Source organism: Pygocentrus nattereri, chromosome 20, assembly GCF_015220715.1.
Source record: "Pygocentrus nattereri isolate fPygNat1 chromosome 20, fPygNat1.pri, whole genome shotgun sequence".
Lineage (NCBI taxonomy): Eukaryota > Metazoa > Chordata > Actinopteri > Characiformes > Serrasalmidae > Pygocentrus > Pygocentrus nattereri.
The window spans coordinates 12087793-12111480 of NC_051230.1; the positions used below are offsets into that span (position 1 = coordinate 12087793).

General features: G+C 37.4%; 1 protein-coding gene and 1 long non-coding RNA gene across 3 annotated transcripts in view; one reads left to right on the forward strand and one right to left on the reverse strand.

Annotated features, from left to right (window-relative positions):
* Positions 1 to 12697, reverse strand: part of rxrab (retinoid x receptor, alpha b) — a 72258-nt gene extending 59561 nt beyond the window's left edge. For both annotated transcript variants that reach the window (XM_037531747.1, XM_017691160.2), the window contains exon 1: positions 12489 to 12697. In XM_037531747.1, the coding sequence (XP_037387644.1) occupies positions 12489 to 12516 (28 nt within the window). In that variant the 5' untranslated portion in view covers positions 12517 to 12697. The remainder of the gene's footprint in view (positions 1 to 12488) is intronic.
* Positions 11770 to 15557, forward strand: LOC108423688. The gene is made up of 3 exons (XR_001857576.2): positions 11770 to 11992; positions 13124 to 13328; positions 15200 to 15557. It is a non-coding gene; the product is annotated as an uncharacterized LOC108423688 (long non-coding RNA).
* Positions 15558 to 23688: the final 8131 nt, after the last annotated feature.

Sequence of the window (23688 nt, forward strand, 5' to 3'; positions counted from 1 at the left end):
TGGAATTCTAAGTGTTCCAGCATTAATTATTTCCAGCAGAAATAATTACTGTAAATCAGAGATTACAAAGAGATCATTTGCACTGTACCAGAATGAAAACAAAGCTACAAAAACATGCTCACACAGACGCACACACATATACACATGGTTTATTCTAGTTATGACTTGTAATAGGGTTCCAGCCCACTGCATTAATTACAGTGTGTTTACACATGCCTAACCACACAGAAGCTGAATGAAAATGCATGACTGTAACAGGTAAACAGCCCTCCTACACAGAGCGCACACACACACACACAGCTCCTGCATCCTGTTCTTCACCTCCTCATTGTTCTCCTATGACTTCCTGCTGGGTTGTATCACTCACACACTCCCTAGTATAAACAATGCTCAGGAAAAATGAAAACATGAGGAGAAAAAAAGGGCATCTGAGCAAACACTATGCGTCAGTCATTCGGCACAACAATCCATGCGATATCAGCAAATAGGACAGCAGTAAATGAGTTGCACAATGAATAATATACCCTTCATAAGAGCTCCAGTCACTGGAATATACACACATGGGCTGATTTTTTTGAGATCTAAGTTCAATGTTTCAGACTAATATTGCAATTGTGATACAAGCTACAATTATTTCCTACAAAGTAAGCTCCAGGCCTGTCTCGATAGTCTAATATAACTGATAGATAACTGACTGATATACGCTGTAATTATTTTCTACATTTTAAGCTCCAAGCGTGTATCGCTCTATATACAGTACAACAGTCAGAGACCACTCATCATTTATTAAATTTCCAGTCAAAACAGCCATTATGCACAAGTTATTTGTATCAAAAATGATAGTTTTTAGTGTATCCAACTGCCTTTATTACAGCGTCCATTCTTTTTTGGAGACTTGCTTTCCAAAGAAATCTGCAAGGACATTTTTCCACACCTCCAAAGTTGAATCAGAAGTTCCACTTTCTCTTTCTCATGATCCCAGTAACCCCAAACTCATTAAGTGATATTGAGGTCTCTGGGGTGGTCACTCCACTGTTAAATCAATTTTACTCTGTTTCTTCTTCTTTTTTTTTTCAATAATGTGTTACTTATGTTTCTGCACATCCTTTCAGACCTATAGCGCTGAGCTCTCTTCTCAGAGTGGAAGGATAGACAGAAACACCTGTGGCTTTTTTCACATCTGAAGCAAGAGAGGAGTTTAATTTTCTCCTATCTCTTAAAGACTACTTTAAGTACTGTTTATTTGATGGTGACAGTTTTGGTGGTCTATTAGGTCTTGCAAGGCTCTATTTTTTTGCCACTTATTTTCTTTTGCCTTTCCCTTTCCTCGTGCACATTATCCTATATCCAATCTCTTCAGAAATAAAAATTAATAACTTGAGCTTGAATCGCTGTTTTGACCATAAATTAAAGAACTGAAGGGTGGTATCAATGAATCATCTAACAAACATAATCCTAAACTTACCTTATTCCTACACTAGCACATAAAACATTGAAAAGCAAACTGAATCTTGACCGAAGAATCACTAACTGTATCAAACTTAAATACATGTATCATTACACCTCTACTACTGATTCTGGCATTCCATGATGTTTTACAAAAGCTTCTATTTCATGGCAAAACTCAATTGATTTTTCAGCCCTAATACACATCAGTATTCTTAAAAACAACAATCTTACGCACATTTGGAGCCTTGGAAAATGCTCTGAGCAGTAGAAAGTGAAGGTCATAAGGATCAGTCAAAGCCTAACATGCTTTAAAGTGCAGCTCGGCTGAACACTACCCCAGAGACACCTCAATCAGGCTAAAAGGAAACATATCCACATAAAGGAACTGAATGGAATGTATAACACAATTCAGCTGGTGTCTTATCTCTCAAACTGAGACAAAGAACAACCATCCACAACACTCTTCTCACACAAAAGCTTCTGAATAGACAAGAAAATAAAGAAAGCACATATATGACTGGAGGCAAAGCAACATTTTAATGGGGCATACTGTACATTTTTCATGAACCTTTTTTACTGCTTGTAAAGTTTTTGTAGGCTTATGCACCCAAAACAATCATAATTCATTTTTAAATGACATTTTCCCACTGTCACTTTATCTTTTTTGCATTAAACAGGCTGTGCCTTTATGACTGTTATGAAGTGGTCCAAATGTTTCGTCTGTATTGTGCTTCATTCAAAAAATCATATATAAAAGGCAGTGATACACTGCTGTATAGGAAAATATAAATATGTGATCATCTTTGTGAAATGTAAAACAATTAATAATTCAAATAACAATAGACTGATTTTACAATTTAGTGTCCATATACAGCCTGTACTGACATTTTTAAACTTTATTAATGATTACATACTACATCAAGCTTTTATTTCAAAAAGGGAGGACAATTAAATGAGTTTCCAGGATGCGACCCCTTTGAACCTCAAATATTTGTCTTCCAGAACAATGAGTACTAAAATCAGAGTCTAGCAAATACTCTGGCACTTTCTGTCCTTAATCAAAGGTGTTGACATGTGCAGCATATCCTTAAATGGAAAAAATAACAAAAGAAGTTTCTTATGAAAGAAACTATGGGACATCTGAAATATCTGCTTTAATTTGAGGTCATGAAAGCAAAATGGATGGTTCTGTTTACGGTGTGGCATTAGGTCATTCTGAACAGGCCCATTCTACTGCCCACATGTCAGTATTACTGCTCTGCTATTAATTAACCAGCAGAGCTGTGCGTTAGCCTCCAGGAAAACACACATACAACCTGCAAACAGCGTATGTCACATCAAAATTATGACATATTCATCAAAGGAATGTACCCTGTGTGAAATGAGGTAAACAGTTTTTTTGTCATGAAAGAAACTGCACTCTGTTCCACGCCTGTCACATCAATCATCAGAGAAAGATTTGATTAGAGAAAACTGATTCTCTTTTTCATTTACCTTACCACATTAGATCACTGGAGGACATCTGACTATAAATACACTCCATAACATCTCAAAACGACCTCATTTTAATTTGAATGTTTTTTTTACTACAATAACATGGACGGAAAAATGGGTTTCATTAATTTTTTTATTGGATCTTCAAAACCCATTGGAACAATCCTGACACACACATCAAGAATCATAATTAGGTTATTATACACAGAATGGAGCCAGTTCATTTACAACAATCAACATGTGAAATTACCACAGTGGACCAGAAATGGCTAGAAAGAGTGCTTCGTAATTAAAAACTTCCAGTAGTGAGTCATTCTTCAATTTATTTTTGTATTCAGGTTGTTAAGTGGGACAGAACATTGTTCACATTTGTCTGTCTGAGCATTTAAATAGACATTTTTAGATTCTTTTGTATACTGGTATGATGATATAATGATTTCACTGCACATTGAATAGCGACATGCACACGTACATGGCTATCAGTATTCAAATATTCAGATCAGTATTGTTTTACTCCTCACATTTCATCAAGGGAAAACTGAGTGACTGTCGTAACAGTCTGCAGTGGCAGTAAAAACTTTTCACCAGTTTAAAAAACATAGTCCATTTATTGCTCTACTTTATGCAGACCACAGTAAGACAGTTATTTCCACATGCAAACCTAACTGGGTGATGAGATCTCCTACATTAATATCACATTTATTATACTTATCATTGATCAGCTTGTTCTACACTCAAAGCTGCACTGTGTGTGTGTGTGTGTGTGTGTGTGTGTGTGTGTGTGTGTGTGTGTGTGTGTGTATGTATGGCTTTACACAATGTAAAGAAATATCAACGATAAATTATGATTAATACTGTCTGTCTTAGAAAAGCAAAAATGTGTTTTCCAACACACGTCAGCTATTACTCACTATATCCAAAATTGATACAAAAAGGTACACAGCTTTTTGTAATAAAACTCATTATATACATTATATTTTGCTTTTTGGGTTTGCTATTAGCACAGCCAGCTTTTTGGCGCAGCTTTTCCACTAACTAGGCTAAGTATTCTAATTGATGTTAGCTAAGCCCAGAAACAGTGAAAATGTTATCCTCTGAGGAAGTAGCACGTTGCCACATCGTTCAATGAGGAGAAAAGATCTCATGTAGAAATATGTCCACAGCAGCATTCAACGTTGTATCAGTTAGTATTAGTGTGTCAGCTTATCTGCACAGGCAGGCTGTTTTACTCAATTAACATGGAAACCTGCCAATTTCTCTGGCTATTTCTGCATTCTGATTTTCACAAGACTAGTATCAAGAAATTACATATACACACACATATATATATATATATATATATATATATATATATATATATATATATTGCGATAAAGCGTGGCCACAATTACCCCCAAAAGAATAAAAATGGTACGCCTTATGGGTAGTGTAGGGGGAGCAGCTAGACGCTGAAAAAAAAAGAGCAGGAGTAGAGAAGTTCGTTTTAACACGTCACCTTTTATTTTGCCACAACAGTGTATTTACAAGCGTGCTTCTAAAACAAACACGACCTCAATCAACAGAGGTAATTAAACTGTGACTGCAAAGTCACATAAGTCTAGTCACGCAAATAACCCTTACAAACACGTGTAGCCTAGCACTGCTACCATAAGGGAAGAAGAACCCCAAACTGTGGTTACAGAGCCATATATGTACAGGTAGCTCCTCCAGCAAGCTATTCCAATCCCCCCACAGGTAGGAAAATAAACCATACATTTCCTATTTACACGCTGAAATGAATATGGCACAATATTATATGTGGCCATCAAAATACAAGGCCATAGAAACAGTAATCAATCATCATTATTTACAATGTTCACACAATTCACATTTCTCTTTGTATTTACAGGTTCTCACTCTCCTCCTCTACTACAGAGGGTGGACTCTGGGCCCAGGTAAGTAAAAGCCCAGGAGTCACAATCAGTACTCTTTTAGGACCTGAAGGTGAGTATGAGCAGTGCATGTTAAAACAGGTAAGTATGTATACAGTCATTTATAGTGGTAAAGTGCTAAGGGGTACCTTGCATCATTACATATATATATATAAATTTATTATTCAAATTTAAAACTGTATGGCCGATTTGTCCTTCAGTCTCTTCAAAAGGTCTTTCACTTAACGTCTTTTGTGGAAACCAATGCCAATAAAAGCGGAGATATGTTAGACAAGGTTTTTGTACAAGGTAGTTAAGGTCTTTTCAACATCACTGAAGCACAACAGCTGTTCTTTCCATTGTGTGAAAATTTCATAATGTGTGAACCAACAGAAATGGTCCCAAAGTGCTTGAAATAAAATCTTTTCACGTTAACTTACATTACATAAAGAACATTTTTGCTCTCTACCGTAAAGTTTTTGACCAGCAAGTAAGCAAGTAAGACCATGTTCCTGATACTACAAAAGGTCAAGAAATGCAAGCTCAGAATGACAAATGTAAAACAGTATCTCAGTGAAACACAAACCAACTAAAAGACAAGTACTTTTCATACTACTGACATTTATTTGTATTACTTAACATTTCCCTAAAAACATTATCAAGAGGGCCATCTTGTCTGTGCAGTTTCGACAATGGAATGTTCCTGCACATGAGACGCTGACAAGATGAGCTACTGTTGCACCCACAAGTGAAAATCTAAGTTTTTTCAGCTGCACAGCTACCACTTCACTTTCAAAGCAGTCTGAAACGTCTTTCAGATTCTTCACTCAGTAAACAGTGATTCAGCAGGAAACCGTGTCTGCGGACAGTCTTCAGTTCTGAAAGTACTCTGGGTAAAATAATAGAAATACATTTACAGAAAAAACCCACTGACTGGCAATGAACATGACTAGGGTCACCGTAACAAAGACAGCCATTTAAACAGTCTATCCAGTCTGACTGAACTTTCTTATTTTTGTAGTTACAAATAGCTGAAAATGGCTCTTATAAATATAGAGCATTGTGCAAATGTTTTAGGCAGCCATAAAAATTGTTTACAAAAATGTCTTTTTGGTAGTAACTGTGCTCTTGCCAATAAAAACAGATATAAATAAATATAGTAAAATCACTATATAGCATTTAAGTAAGCACAAATGAACAGAAATGCAGCTAAGCGTAACAAGGATTGTTTATTTTTTAAGTTATTGATATGATGCTTAGAAGAATACAGTTAGAACACAAGTTGGCTTCGTGTGGATTTGCTAATTTCCAACAGTAGCACACTTCATTTCATTTTATGAAGATTAACTAAGATTAACTGCTTAGATTAACTAAGCAGGCTTGTCACAATTATTATGTAATAGCCTAATCACAATTATTTAAGCTAGCCAACAATAATTTCCCATAATTATTAGCTTTCTTTTTCTTTAAAGAACCTTTCGATTGATTTAATCGATTTTGGTAAATGAGGTGTTTTGAATGTGAATTTTAGAATTAGAATAGAATTTAGAAACATTAGCACACCGTGGAATTAGACCTCCACATTTAACCCATCCGTGGAGCGAAACATCCACATGCATGCACACACTAGAGGGCTGTGAGCACACTTGCCCGGAGCAGTGGGCAGCCCTATCCACAGCACCTGAGGAGCAATTGAGGGTTATGTGCCTTGCTCAAGGGCACTTCAGTCATGGACTGTCAGCCGAGGGTATCAAACCAGCGTCCTTCTGGTCATAGGGCTGGTTCCCTAACCTGCAGCCCACGAGTGTGAAGGATATAAAGAACCTTTTAAAAGTTTGAAGACCTTCCTTGTAATATAAATGTACCAGAAGATCCCTTAATGTGGTAAGGAACCTTCTACATTCTTTGAAGGTTCTCTGACCCATTAAAAGGCTCTTCACACTCACACACAGATCTCATTTAGGAAACCAAAAGTGGTTCTTCTTTTGCTTGCAATAAATTCACATTATGTACATTTGAATTTCAGAACACTTTTCCTTCTGCTCTAAAGTTCCCATTTCAGAGATTACAAAGCAACAATACACTTGCGCGTGTTTCAGCACCTGGATGCGGACTCAGTGCAGATCAGACGCGACTGAAAACATGTTTAATGCATCCAGTCACTACCTTCTTTCTTTAGAAACCCCTGAGCCCTCTCTTTAATCAAATCCTTTTGTTCCATATGCTGTAACTGTAGCAGATCACACCTGTTCACATATCACATGAACAGTAGTTTGAGGGGCCCTTTACTGCATTAGAAGTTTGCTGGTGTGTCTAATTTGCTGCTCTCACGGGGAACGGGATGTATGGCTTTAAGGACATCAAAAATGCCAGGAGATCTTATCTCAACAACTAACTGCCCTATTTTCAGCCACTAACACATCCTGCAACACAGGCCGAACATGTGCACAAGTGGACCAGGAGGAGGGGCAATGGAGCTTTCAAATGCAGAAGACTCAAGTTTTTAATGGAGAGATCCCATTGACTGTGCAATGTAACTTAAGACTATGTTTAATATAACTCTTAAAGTATAGGTCTTGAGATCAGATGGTTTAAACGAAACCCTCAAACTGTAACAGCCAACATGTGGGCTAATGCTTCAGTTCCTCACTCTCCTAACTACACAGCTTACATAAAAGCTTCATAGTAGGTATTGAATAATTTATAGTAGTTACTAAATAATAAGTCTTAAAGGAACAGTTTACTGAAAAATGTAAAATTTTGCTTTTACACCCAGACCTAGTGGACTGTCCAAGACACATTTGGTGACTAAAATTTACTTCTTTAGTTTTAGTTTTATAATGGAGCTACAAGGCTATGTTACCCATATATATATAGTCCTATGCTAAGGTTTGGATACCCCTTGTCAAATTACATGGTTTGTTGTAAAAACACATCCTCTATAGTAAATATACTTAAATATGGCAATTTTCTGCCAAGCCTTGAGCCTAGTCTTGGACTACACAGTATTTTGAATGCAAATTATCCATTACAGCAAAATGTAGCCCATGAATAGGCTTAATCCCTTAATCCCAAGGATTAATCCTAGGTTTGTCTAAACTGCAATGTCAATAGTGTTTCATTTAAGTCCAGGCATACTCTTAATCTGGGTCTGGGAAACTGACCCAATATTTCCTAAACTGTGTTATGAACACACCCAAGAGGTTACGTCTTTAAAAACTATGAAGAATTTAACCTTATGAGTTTGTACCTGGTAATTAGACAGCTGCCCCTTTCATTAACGCCACTCAAATATAGACACAGACATAAACATATTAGGCCATTACACTGGCCATGACCCAATGCACTACAGACAAAGCACAGAGCAGAGCCAGGACAGTAAAGACAGAAGCCTCTTCAGAGTGGCCACACACACACACACACACACACACACACACACACACACGACAGAGTGTTTACTCTGACATAAAGTCAGACGGAGCAGATGAGAGTGACGAGGTACATTCTGTCAGTCTGTCTCAAAGCCAGGCTCCAAATGCCAAATCCATTAGCTCAAAGTGAATTACAGAGCGGAGATCAGATATGAATAATCCCCTTTACAGGACCAGTGGAAATGGGAAAAGACCAGCCTAAAAATGACATTTTAAGGCTGTTCTGTTACAGTCTGCCACTGCAGAACTAATTTAGAGTTTATAGACTTTGTATAGTGCTTGGTGAGATATTGATTATACCAGTATATTGGACTGGATTTCTGACAGATAACAAAGCAGTGTGATACATTACAAAAACATAGCTTACTGCAATGTATGGGAAAGTGTGTGCTTTATATATATATATATATATATATATATATATATATATATATAACTGGGATGCATAAAGGCATAAGAATCATATCAGAATTGGCAGATGATCACGTTAACAAAATGAATGGTATCAAACAGATGTTTACATCAGAACAATATTTGATGACATATTTATTGTAATCCCGGAGAGCAGAATGTGTAGGTGACACTGGGCAACTGTGCTAAAATAGCTGCATTTTATTCCTCTTACTGCATTTGTAACACTAAAAAAAGCATGAAATTTCTCCACAATGTAAATCCAGGTAGATGTGATCTTAATGTCTACATATTATTAATGTATACGAATCACCAAAAGCACCAGTATATATACACATATGTTCCAGCTGATGCAATGAAAAGAGTGCACTTAATTCAGATGTGTATATCTTTTCAACATAAATACGTTATCGATATGATTTAGTCTTTCAGCAGGTCAATGCAATGTGTCACCTCAATAAGTGTAATACATTTCCTTTCTAGAAATCAGATGTCGGTCTGGTTAATGTTTATAATACTGTGTAAGATGTAAGAGAAACAGAGCAGAATCAAACTGCCCAAACACAACAAGCAATAATACTATGAAAATCAAAGTCCGACCTTTATTTATTTAATCTCCAGTCAAAATGGCCATTAAGTACAATTTATTCATTTTTCAGCATGTGTAAAAGCAGAAAGTATATATTTAAATATTTAAATAAAATTACACAGAAGCCTCAACAGCTAAATATAATATCACAACTTTCAGTATTTAGTGTGTTCGTCCTTTGCCTTTCTTACTGCTTCAATACCTGTTGAGAGGCTTGCTTTCAGTTTTTCAAAAAAATCCGTATGAATATTTTTCCACACCTCCAAAATTCACACAATCAAAGTCTATTGTTTTGAGAACAACAGTAGCTTCTTTGTTTCATTTCAAATTTTTTTTCTCAAAAACAGCACAGTTACACATCCTTTTAGATCCGTAGTGTTGATGTCTACTCTCAGCAGAAGGATGGACAGAAACACCTGGGGACTTTTCAGATCTAAACCAAGAGTGGAGCTTGATTTACTCCTCTCTCAAAGATGAAGGCCTTTAATGTTGTTTTTCTCATGGTGACAGTATTGGAGTCCCATTTTCTCTGTATCTTTTAATATCTAATATGTATATTATTTTACATTTTTCTTTGCGGTCCTTCTTTCTCATGCTATACCTAACCTCCCTAAAAATATTTCTTAAAAATGAATCACTTGTAGTTAATGGCAGTCTTGACTAGAAATTAAATATATGAATAGTGCTCTCTGACATTTCCGCACTGCTGTATGTCAGGTTTGCAATACACTCCTTTATCACAGAGTAGCAGCGCAGGAAATTCATGAACTTAATTAAGGCAATTTTAAACATCACCTGATACTGCGACACATTTGTAAAATATCATGATATTTAATTTTAGCTACACCGCCCAGCACTAATTCTGGATCACACAAGGTTGTACTTTTAGCAATGCTTTGCAACTGCTCTGTAACAGGCCTAGGAGAGAACAACAGTCCATAGTACAAGGGGCAACTTCAGTGTTATCAATGAATCAGTGCATACAGTTGCAAAGGAGCAAATCATTAACAAAAAAGCTTTTCAGCATATCACAGATAACCTCTTCAATCCTTTATGTGGGCTATTGCGTTATATTCAAAAGCCTTCAAGTACAGGTTCTTGAGCAGCAACAGTTTGAGCAAGAGTGAAACGAGAGACGACTCAAGCTCATACCCTCTCCTAAATGTGTGTGTGAGTCTATGTGTGTGCATGCGTGTGTGTGTGTGTGTGTTAAGTGTCACTTTAAACCAACTTTCTCAAGTGCAGTTTGGCCCGTCTGTGCGGCCCTGTCTAGGAGGAGCCCACGCACCCTTTGATACAGAGCCAGACAGTGGCTTCAGGGGTGTCTGAGAGACGCTGTCACTTTAAGCAATTAACTTTCCCTTTAAAGGCTCCCTAATAAAACTGACAGCTGCAGACTTTCACAAAGGGACCAATCACCTCCTCTGCAGCGCCGTAAACCAGGCTGGTCCTCTTTTATTGGGGTGGTCCTGAACACCACCGAGCTTACAATGAGAGCTTATACTTCCCACTGACGCCCATGGACTTGGATCTCTCCGAAGAATGGGCCAGCTCCACACTCAGAACAGTCATATGCGAATATGAGGATATATGATATATGATACCATAATACTTCAGGAAGTTGTCATGATACATAATATGTTACAATATTTCTTTTCTTCACATATGATAAGTCAGAACAGACAAAACAGCGCCACATTTAAAAACAGTACCAAAAACTGTGAATAAAATTGCACTAAACCCAATTAAACAGGATTAATTATACTCTTTGTTATCAAATATGCAGTTGAGACAGGTGTTATACCAATGATATCCACAATATACTGCAAAAAGCATTTAGCCTATTATAACATGATTCATCACCATAATGATATATATTGCCATGTTGCCCAGCCTTATGATAACATTATAAGAAATGTGTAATAAACTGTCATTGACATTGCTTTTTTATTATTATTTTAAAAGCATCAGCTGCCCTGTATGTTGTATGAGCATGTCATGACCGATGGAAATGGCCAAAATGACTTGGACATACATTAAGAGTTAATCCTCTTATTGTCTTCTCCTGTAAAGTTTCTGTAATTTCTGAAATACAAGGTCTGGTCAATTACAAAAGGGACAAAACGCTAGCAAAGCTGATCTGACTCAGTGCTTTGGCCACAGAGATTAATGACCAATGCCATTTTTGAATATAAATCACTACACTTTTACTGGTAGAGTATAAGAAAATGAGAAAAAGCACTTTCTAAATCTAACTGCAGTTCATTTAAAACCTGTCCAGACCACGCTGTAAAGCAAACTATGGAGCATTTGTCCAATTCATTACCAAAATTTGAACCGCTTTACTGATTACAAGCACACCGTATTACTGACAATGACTGAAAGTCTCGATCCACTCCTTTGAAGCAGCTGGCGTTTGTTCAACGGTTATTACCACAGCCAGGCCTGCTGATGATCGCTGGAGAACACAGTGTTACAGCTGAAAACTCTCACTCAGCTCGGAGGACTGGAGGAGGTTTTACTCTTCACCACCAACCAGCTCAGTACACAGTGACGTTACAGTAGCTCGGACGTTCTGGAGCAGAGATGAAGGGAAAAGGTTTTGGAGGAATGGAGTGACAAATCTTGAGAGAAGAGTAACTAGGTTAGCTACAAATCTCACATAGAGACATCGCCAAGTTACCAAGCAACATCAAACCAAGAATGAGGTGAGTCAAAAAAGCCTAATAAAACAACAACAACAATAAGAAGAACAATAACAACAACGTTTTCGTCACACGAAGCTGAAGTCAGCTTCTCATTCGCCAGCTTCTCGTTCGAATTTTCCCGTTCCGCCTTAAATGCTGCAGCGCTTACATTCTAGCGCCCGTAACTGCTGAACCATTTAAGGTGGAACGGGAAATTTCCCACAAGAAGCTGGCGAATAAGATGAGTTCAGACTCGTTTTAGACACTGACTAAAAGTAAAATGAAAGGGTATAATAAGAGTATGGAAATGTGAACGTAGAGACAAACGTCAACAGTTAACGTTAGCACAAACTGCTTTAAAGAATACGACAAGTCTCGCAACGTCCTCAGAGCTCATGTAGCACTTCTCTGCAACAAACCGAGCCAAACTGGAGTGTTTGGGGGTCCAGCCTCCTGCATGACATATACTGTGCAGATATCGTTAATGGAAACCACATTTCCCGAGAGCCAAACTTACCTAGAGACAAGAAAGGTTTGGTTTCCATGTTAGCTCATGCCAGCTAGCGTTCCGAGCAGATAGTAACACGCTCCTCACGAGACTTGACTGACGAAGAGTTGAATCCAGCAGGAACCACCGCAAGCCTTGAATTCCGCTGTCAAAACGCGCTTACTAGCAGGGCTGAAGTCTCCACTTCACTCAGCTCCATCCAGTCTGCTGCCAGTGCGCTCAGTCCGACCCACTAACTACCGCGCTGAGGAGCCGGGGCCCCTTTCAGGGGGAACGCCGAGCAGCGCCCGCGCATGCGCAGTGAACGAACGGCTACAAATCCTACTATTCTGGGGCGAGACAGACACCCCTTCTTTACATGTGCTTTTTCTTAACTGCTTGCTTGGAAAGTCTGTAAAAGTGTAAAGTTTGTAAAAAGCACCCTGTAATTTTGCCCCGTACTACAAATATTAAAAAAAAACGTGCAAAAAATGCCATTCTTTAATAATCCTAACCTTAATCTGACATTAGCCTTAAGGTCTATCAATTTTTTATGGAAAGAAAAACAAGTTTTGAAAACAAAGATAATTCATATTATCTTGCATGCGAAGTATGAAACTGATGAGCATTTGTAATCACAGACTGCTTGATTTTCTCTGTTACAGATGCACTAAAAGTCAGGCTGACCAATCCAACCAGAGCTTTGTTGTCATGGTTGCAGCTCAAACAAGCACGGATCAACATGTCGAAGTGGCTTAGCAGAGCATAAAAGCTAATAATGATAAGACGAGCTATTACAATCTGTCTATAAAAATTCAGAGGTTCAAGAAACTAAATGGCAGCCCACAGCTGAAAGGCTGAAGAATAGCGGTGAGTACACAGTAGCAACTCTGTAAAGTCGTTTTTCAGTTTATCTACGTGTATCCTAGTCTGGTCATTTCCATGAAGAACTGCGAAACATGTGCTTTCCTCACTGATCAATGATCCTGTTTAATAAGAGGAGCAACAAGCAGAAGCAGAACCCCAAATTCCCGCAAACATAAGAAAATACCTTTAGAATCGGTCACCATACAGCTTGTATGAAGTGGATCTCCCAGAGTTGGTGTCTTAAAAGTAATTAATGAATCCTCGCTGCCACTTTCTTCCCACATCTTCAGAGAGTGTAGACAAACCAACTTAGACTACGTTAAAAAACGCATCTGTTTTTTTTGTCCAGAAAATGGAGTGAACAGGCCTTTAGACTGTAAGAGTTAACAAGGTGAGCCACCAGAACTGTAACATAGAATGAGTTTCACTAAACATCATTTCACTAAACGTAGCCAAGGAGCAGTTACTCCACCATCACTTCTGTTCTTGTTTGTTTTTCTCAATTTTGCTGTCACTAAGTGTTAAGCAAATTCAATTCAATAACAGGTTAATACAAATACATTTGGATTCAAATTCAAAATGTATCTGACGGTGTTTTTGACGTAACTGAACAGTTTAAGAAATTTAGCATAATGTGGATAGGTCACACTATAAACCAACCTCTAGCCTCCATATAAAAATGAGTTTCTCAAGAGAACATTTAAAAACTTGTTAAGAAGTTTTCTTTTTTTTTTTTTTTGAAAATTGCATTTAAGAACACTATTAATTGATTTTATCTTAAGATCCTTTGTATGTGTTTCACTTGGGAAAGTTTTGTGGATCTGGCCCCTGCACTGTATCATTGTGCCTTCAAAAAGGAGCAATTCTTCATTCTGCTATCAGGACAAAACCTGGCATCTACAATTTTGTCATTTTTTGTTTTTATTACATAATTTGGTAACACCTGCTGCCCGTTACACTGTTTTAAAATTTCACAATGAATGGCCCAGTAGAAATACTTCAAAATTACATGGAAATATTCATCTCATATTGACCATTTTGAGTAAGGGAGGTTTTGTCCCATCTCCTGAAATGTTGCCATGGTTGGTAAGTGTTCTTCTAAAACTATAAAAAGGAACTGTATTCTGAAAATTGCCATTACAAAATGTAACTTGGACTGAGTAAAACTGTGTAACTAGAAGAACTATGTTCAGAATAACTGTGCTCTGATGTATTTTCAATATTTGTATTCCATCATATCCTAACCCTGTGTTCACATAACTAGTTTAAAGCCTAGAGCAGAAGCTGTTACTGCAGCAAAGAGAGGATCATCTTAATAGTAAAACATATGAGAAACACTGGATGAGCAGGTGTTTATTCATTTTTGGACATACAGATTATGCAAATAGAAAAAGACCTTTTTAAAATTTGTTTATTTGGGACTTCATGAAATTCCTTAAAAGTTTCCTTAAACAAATTCCACTATGTTACTTGTGACTTTATGTCTTTTTAATATTTTTTGTCACAGGCTTTTAGTTTCATATTGTATTGATCTCTTTTGTACTGTATATATAATAATTCTACATATATATATATATATGTACATATTGTCATTATTAACTCTTGGAGCTGTATATGGGTTCACGCAGCAATTCCTATTGTAATTACTTAGAATAATTTCATAGCAGTTATTCAACAATAAGTCACAGTATGGTCAGTAAGGGTTTGATATCTCAGAGGGTCTACATAAAGGCATGCAAAACAATGGAAAATAAACAAAAGGTGTGCTGACATAAGCACTGTTTTGTTGAAAATGCCAGCACAGCAAAGTATCAGTAGGGTTAGCTTTTGTGCCTTCTGAAAAATAATAATGCATTTATCCATTTTCTTTATAGGTCCATCGAAAGTGAGATGGGTCTTCAGCGATGTGCTTGTCCCACATATGGTTCTGCTGCGCTCTTAGAGGCCTATAAAAAACTGCATGTGCTTTTTCCTTTTTTTTGCTGAGTGCGTGAGCATATAGCTACAATATGCTGCATGAAATTCATAATTAATTAATGCTCGCTACACATTGAAGATCAAAAAACAGTCATGGGCAGTGAACATTGAAGTGAATTTAAATACGTGAGTGTTCAGTGGATGTGCTGATTTTGCATGTGAGCATTCACAGGGGAGGGGTGGCATGCTTGAAAATTCTATTTGCATTTTATATAGGAAGTAATAAAGAATTCCAAAAATGTTTTATTCAGGCCATAAAGTAGTAGTGGGTTTTGTGCCTAGTAATGCAAATTTTGCCTCTATGATAATCACTATGATGAAGTGTACGTTTATACTTGTGGCTTGTACGGCCGCAGCGTCATGAACAGACAGATACAGCATAGCTATAGCAAAGAAGAGTAAGAGAGACAGGCAGACAGAGGAATAAAGAGAGAGAGAGAGAGAGAGAGAAGAGAGTACTTGAAACCCACAAGACTGTCTCCTTGCAGAATACCAATGAGCCTAGGGATATGTCTCGCTACGGCACACGCTTTCTTATGCGCTGTCACATGCTCTCCTCACACAGCTACATGTGCTCCTTAACAATGTGTGCACTATAAAACGGAGAGGAGCAATTAGCTCCACTCAAGCTGCCATTATCTTATTAATAGCCCTGTCATATCTTCAGGAAATTAGGTCAGGATCATCTTGCACTCTCTTTGCATGCTTAAGATGCAGGCGGCCTTCATGTGCTTCTTCAGCGATTGAGGAGTCACTTGACATTGAGAGAATTCGCCCTGTGCTACAGCTGTGCAGCTAGAGTTAAAACAAGATTTGAATCTAATTGTGCCCTGTTTCTATAGAATAATGCTGTACAAGAACCACTTTAGGTTCCTCAAAGAAACTTTTAGTGGGTTCATCTGACAAACCTTTCTTGATATTAAATATGTGATTGTGAAGAACCTTTTTAATATTCAAAGAACACATATAGTGTAAGGGTCTGCGCCAATTCGAGACTCTCTTAGAACAACCAAAGCAAGAAATGTTGAGGAACCTTTGTTTTTAAGTGTGTTGTGAAGGGATGTTTTTTTTTTTTTAATCCATTTTCAAAGCAAAACAAGCCTTAAAAACAAAGCTGTCAAATTAAGTTCTTTGGAGGCATTCCATAGAGGAACCTTGGGTTCCTTAAAAACTATTTAATATAAGGACTAAAAAAGTGTGATGTAATGGTTCTATACCTTTAAAATGTGCCTGCTAGAACCATATGTACAAGCCAAGAACCATTCAGGAACCTTTATTTGAAAGAGTGTAATAAGAGATGTGGTTCTTCATTTCTAAACCTACATCAAACTCTTAAAAATACAAAATTCATAAAGTTCTTTAGAGTGATGCCGAAGAAGAACTACTTTTGGTTCCCAAAAAAAAAACAACTTTTAACGGATGGATATTTAAAGAACCACCTTTGTAAATGACATGCAAGTGTAGGGAACCTTTTAAAAGAACATCCACATAGTTTAAAAGTTCTACACTCTTCAAAATAAAGCATTCTTTAGGATTCATTACATGATGCCATAGAAGAACTACTTTTGGGTCCATATAGAACCTTTAAATGTGTGGTTCTTTAGATAACCATTTTTGTAACTGAGGTGTGCAAGCATGAAGAAGCTGTTATAGTTTAAAGAACATCCACATAATATAAAGGTTCTAGGAAGAAGCTTTAATTTGGTAAAGAACCTTTACATTTTGTGATGATTCCTTAAACCTGCAAAAGGTTCCTCACACTCGTAACTCTCTGTAAAATGTATTCTGATTCTGAACCATTTAGTAGCCTTTATTTTTATAAGTGTACATTCTAGCTTAAAGATTATTATTTAGGGGTACGCCTTTTTGGAAAAGGTTCTATATAGCACCAAATAGAGTTCTTCTATTGTTGCAAGCTTGATATAACAATAGAAGAACTCTATTTGGTGCTACATAGAACCCTTTTCATAAAGATTCTACATAGAACCATATACAACACAGTCTACATCAATCTGGAGGACCATTTCACCATGCAAAGAAACATTTTCTCATGTAAATGTTCCTTTGACTGTTCATAGTTCTATAAAGAACCATTGTCTTTACTAAAAAAAAAAACGGAAGAACCGTCTTTTTTAAGAGTACATTTATGTTTGGGTGTTATCCTCCCTTTCAAACCCAGTGCTCTTAAAAATAAAGGTGCTAAAAGGTTTCTTTAGAGTGATGCCACAGAAGAACCAACCACTGCAGAATGTAAGAAGTTCCACACCAATTGAAGGTTCCTAACATTCAAGTGGTGTGGAACCACTACATTCTACAGTGGTTGTTTAACCTTTAATAGGTTCCTCACACTTGGTTCTCACACATATTATTTATAAAACTGCTCCTTAGAATGTCCAGCCATTGAAAAGTCTCGAACTGAAGAACAAAAGAACCATTTAATGTATTTGTGGTCTCACTCTAAAAGGCTGAAATGATCCCCTCCCTGGTAACACATGTTCAAACAAAGTACAGTAATATAAGAGGCTGAACAGCCTTTTTCTAATGTTTAATGTACAGATCACTTCAGAGCTCCACAGCGTTGGGCAGCCTGTTGTGACCAGGCAGGCATGGCTGGGAAAATGAATGAGAAGAGAGTCAGAGGTTACAACAACAGCCTGCAAGGCTCTGAGCCCAGCCTCACTTTTCAAACGATATCCTCTGAGGAAAACGCCCCACCAAGAATGACTACAAGTTCTGCTCAGATCGAACCTCCTCTCCCAAAAGGCAAGTAGGTTCAGCCCATTCCCTCAAATACGATGTGCTTCCTCAGATCACAATGTGGTCTGCGGAAGTCATAACTAGTTTTTTAGCTCAATCTAGTTGTGATTTATAGGCTATTTCATCCTCTTCATTAAGATTAATGACTGATTCTGAACCCTGTAACATTTTACATCTGAATCTAATAAGCCTTAGTTTCTATTTGTCCAAATGTAAATGTTTATCTGTAACATACACGTCAAGAAGGTATAGGCAAAACTGGTGCATGGAAAAATGAATGGCATACTGTCTGTGTTGTGAGAAACTTTGTATCTCTTTAAGAAACTTGAAAAAACGATCTTAATTTTAATGTGCCCCCTTAGAAAAGGTGGTTCTTCAAGCATTCTTTATTAAACAAAATAAACATTGAACAGTCAAAGAATCTAAACTCCAAGAAACTACAGTGTATTGTGAAGGGTTGTTTAGAGTGATGGAGAATGTGTTGTATATGGTTCTTCCCAAAATGGGTTCTTCTGTTATTGATGTCAAGCTTGTTTCAATAGAAAACCCCTTATTGGTGCTATGAAGAATCTTTCTGAAAAAGTTTCTATATAGAACCATCTACAGCACTTTCTCCATCAATGGGAAGAACTCATTCACAATACAATAAACCATGGGTCTTTATAGAATCATTTTCTTTACTAAAGAAATCTTGAAGAACCATCTTTTTGAAGTGTGAACATTATTGTAATGGGGATTTACTTCACGTTTTGGGCAAGGCTGAATTTGGCTTTTTCGGTTCAGTCTTTACTGGTGGAACATTTAAGGTGGAACAGAAAAATCAAAACAAAACAAAAAAGAGTTGGGGAATAAGAAGCCAATTTCAGCCTTCTGTCTTTTCCTCCACTCATCATAATATATTCACGCAATGTAAAGGGCGGGTATGATTTCCAAACAGTGTTAGGAAAACAGCAAAAAATGGAAAAACAGTGACACAATTTTGGTATGAGAGCAACAGTATGCTGGTCTACTATGTATATAAACAGATCTGAGTTTGCACAGTTAATGTCCACATTCCTCAGCAGGGATCAGGAACCACCAGCGGCCCTGAGGTCAACCTTCTGTTAACTCATACACTGTGGGAGGGGGGTTATGAAGAGGAAGAGGGAGAAATGGAAAGTATAGACAGACAGTTTCATATTGACTTTGACCACTGAAAATCTGCTGATAAGTACAATTCACAGTTAAGTATTGTTGAAAGAAACTAAATGATTTACAAATTACATGTATATATACAACAGAAACCAAAGGTCTGAGAGCACTAGTGAATATTCTTCTACTAACTACTTCTACTAAATAATACATTTAGCATAACAACCTAAGTGAAAAGTAGAATCTTTTAATGTTTACATGAATTTCAGAATTCACAACTATGTGTCCCATAGTATTTGCACACAAGCAAACTCTGATCACTAACAGTAACAAAAGACTTTGATGAGCAGATCAAATCCAGCTGAGAGTTGTCTGAACCTGAGCTTCACTGGAAGGAAAAAGACACAAAATACCTGTTTCATTTAAAAATTTGCTTGAATTGTGGAAATAATGCAGAATCTTGAATATTTATTCATTTTACTGGTTGTGTCTTTTCTTTGTTTAAAAAAAGTTCTGTTGTTTATTTGTGGGATTAATTGAAAACGATCATAGTTTTTTAAATGGTTTTGGGCTTTTGGACCCCACAGTACATATGCAAAAACATTTTATATTAAGTGATGTTGCAGATGAGTGAAGCAATAGCTTGGCAAAAAAATCAATAATGCTAAGCAAGCTAACAAATAATGGAGGCTTATAGGAAGATCAATTAGCATCATGTAAGCTGCATCTATGCATCAAGTAGTCCAAGAAGAATTTCACTGATTTTTAAAAATCATTGCCTAATTTAATTGTTCAGATGTAAACAAAGACATTTAGAGTGGTTTGATGTGAGTGAATGCATTTTAGAGAAACTCAGCCACTCGTTTAGCAGTGGTGGTGATAGGAGCCTGGGGCTCAATGCAAATATAGACATATTATTAACTATACCAATATATAACTTACATTTGAGTATTTAATTATGTGTACATTTTGAAAAATGAATGGATAATGGATTTTCCCTTTGTATAATCTCATAAAGACTTGTACATGGTGTCTCATACTGTATGTATATGTCTTAAATCCTGACTAGTGTCCATAATTTTCCCATTACTTGTGAGCTACATTGGCCTCATAGCTGCAATCACAGTGCAAAACTTAAGATTTGCTGCCTTTAAACTTGTGATGAGAAATATTTTACTTTCTTTTTCCTTCCATGTAATTTTAAATACTTTAAACCATATAACGTTATGCTATTCTGTTCACATTCTTCATAAAAGGCAAAATCTCTCACAGTTATAACTTTAATCCTGATCAAACACAGAGTGAAGGGCTGCCATCAAAGCCGAGTGTCCAGCAGGTGATAAAGTGGAGCTCAGCCACGACTGCAGGGCAGCATGTTCACAACAGACAAATTGAGATATGGCTTTCTGACTGATCTCTCAGGGATCAACGCCAAGTGCAGGGGGACAGGGGCCGTGATTTAGTGCATCTCTCTCGCTCTCCTTCTCCACTGGTCAGCCACCGTGGAGGAAAGAGAGGGGCAATCAGTCTCACCATAAATCTCCACACTTCCTTCTACTTCAAGGGAATGCCCCCCAGTGCACAGCTCATTAAACCTGTTTTCCACTGGACACACACACAGTCTCAACAGAGAGGTCACTGTTTTAAGGCAGGCTTTTGTTTCTTTTAGGCTTCTATGTGAAAAAGGTGGGATGCTTTTGAACACTGAAAAATTAAAAATTGATCAGATTATCAACATCAAATCATTTCTGTCATATCTAAACCCAGTAACTCCATTTGAATAAATACCTTTACATTCTATGAACATTTCATAATGAACAAATCAAAAGAAATGGCCTAGAATAGATTTTTTTTTCTTGGGATACAAGATTTGTGTCACAAAACTAAAAGGCAAAACAAGCAAGCTGTTCATCAATGTGGCTCAAAAGCAAAATGTTAATCAGTTCAAGAATGTGAAATAAAACCATGAAGACATTTAGGCTGTAAAGAAGAGTTTTTACAATATTTACTCTTATATATCTGTAAATTTTATTGAGCCCTAAATCCACATCTAGCAGATATGCTGTACTACATTTATGTCATGATGTCACTGGTAAACATTACATTTCATTCTCTTATTACATTTACTTTTTAGACTGTTTGAAAATGCCGGTTATATTGCTTGAACATTTTTGGCGTGTGAACCAACTTGGTCCAAAAAATGAACTCTTCATATATTACCTTAAAATAAAAAAGAATGCTTTATTTGTACTATTCACCATTGTTGAAGCTACAGACAGTGACAAATCCGGCTTGGCTGTAGATCAGTTTCTGATCACTCCAGTAAGTTTTGGGGGCCAAGCACTACAGCATTTTCTACAGAGCAGCAGAGCGTGATGAGTGTGTAATGATGGAGTGAAGCGTGTCTGACTTCTCCACAGCCCCGGATAGCTGGCACACGCTCTCCATGTTTGCATCTCCATTGCCTTGTCCAGATGGTCAACTCGCTGTGAACTCCCCGGGCTAGCAGCAGCGAGCAGCATGCCTGTTATTTCACTGCTGCCCCTATCAGACGCTGAGAGATGGAGAGCAACCAGCGGTGAGGAGACGAGAGCGCTGAGGAGACAACACTCTCTCACACACACACACACACACACACACACACACACACACACACACACACACACACACACACACACACACACACAAAAAAAACCACAGGGTCCAGCTCTGACCACAAACTCTTGATGGCACATCTGCTTTTCATTAACCTCTCTCTCTCTCTCTCTCTCTCTCTCTCTCTCTCTCTCTCTCACTCTCCCTTTTTCACTTACACATACACACACCCACACTACACACTCACAGCAACAGTCTGCTTCTGCTCAAAGTGCTGTCAACAACCAGGACTGTCACAGGACGTCAACACACACAAGAAAGAGATAGAGAGAGAGAGAGAGAGAGGGAGAGAGAGAGAGAGAGGGGAGAGAGAGGAGAGAGGGTACAAACAGACAAATAGTGTGAGAATGAGAGTAGACAGAAATAGATATACAGTGTAAAGAAAGAAAGAGAGAGAGAAAGGAGAGAGGAGGGAGAGAGGAGAGAGGGTACAAACAGACAAAAAGTGTGAGAATGAGAGTAGACAGAAATAGGTTTACAGTGTAAATACAGAGAGAGAAAGAAAAACAGAATAGATAGAATAGAAAAGTAGAATAGATAGAAAGAAAGGCAGAAAGACAGAGATTAGAGAGAGAGAGAAAATATAGAGAAAGAATAGAGAGAATAGAGAAGAAAAAAGAGAGTAGAGACACAAGGAGTGTAGTGAGTGGGGTAAACAAAAGGGTGCCATATGGAATGGGTGTTCAGAAAGCCACCTGGCTCTACGATGTTGAAGCCAAGACTGGAGTGTGAACTAGCTGCCTTTAAGTAGACAGAGCACAAATGAGACAAACTGGACTTTACTGTCATCACTATCTGACCTAATGCAGACATGATACATTGGGAGATGTACATTCATTAGAGACATTGATCCAGTGTTTTTAAGCTCAGCAATTAGATATCAAGAGTTGTTTCACCATACAGTTGTTTTACTACACTATTCATATGTAATTACACAAATGTATGATTAATAACAAAGTTAATTACATTTATGAAGTACACTAAGTAAAAGACTAATATAATATAATATAGTATAACATAACATAATATAATCAAGATTAACATCAACAAGCAAACTGACAAACATGTATATTCTTGCTGGTTAAATCTTTGTTATTATCGCTTTTGTTCTATACTCTTTGAATGTAATCACATAATTACAATATTGATTAAATACTAGTAAAGCAATACATTTATACAAAATTTACAATCTGTATCAACATGTTAAGCTTTTCCCAATTTGTTTTGAATGTCAGCAAATAGGAAACACATATGTGGTCAAGAAACTAGATCTCTCTAGGAATTGTGTCAGGGGTCCAATAAAGATTTTAGTGCCATGGGCCCCCAGTGTGGTTGCCCCCTTGCACCCCCAATAGTTACGCCAAAGGGTGTGAAATAAAAAATATCACATTACAACATGCTTTTCCTATTAAAGATAGCTTAAGGCTTATACAACATGCTTAGACTTTATGCATTAATCTTAAGACTTCATTAAGATTATTCTTTAACTATAATAAATTGTTTGGTAGCTACTATAAAGCTAGTTTATAAGTTATGAGAGTAATGGCTTGTATGGGGCATATACAGGCTCTATAATTCTTGCTTTGTCCAAGATTGAACTGCTGTTTGATAAACACCATTGAAACCCTTCTGTGTTTACTATCTTTTCACATGCTGTATTTAAAGACATCCCAGCCTTACAGCGGCTTCATCAGAGCTTTACAGTCTGTCGTTCCTCACAGGCTCCTCTGGAGGGCCCCTTTGCTGAGATTCTGCCATTTTGTAATACTTTGGAGAGAGCACAGTCAGGCGAACTTCACCCGAGAGTGGGTCAGAGTCAGGTCAGTTCATAGGCACCCCACTG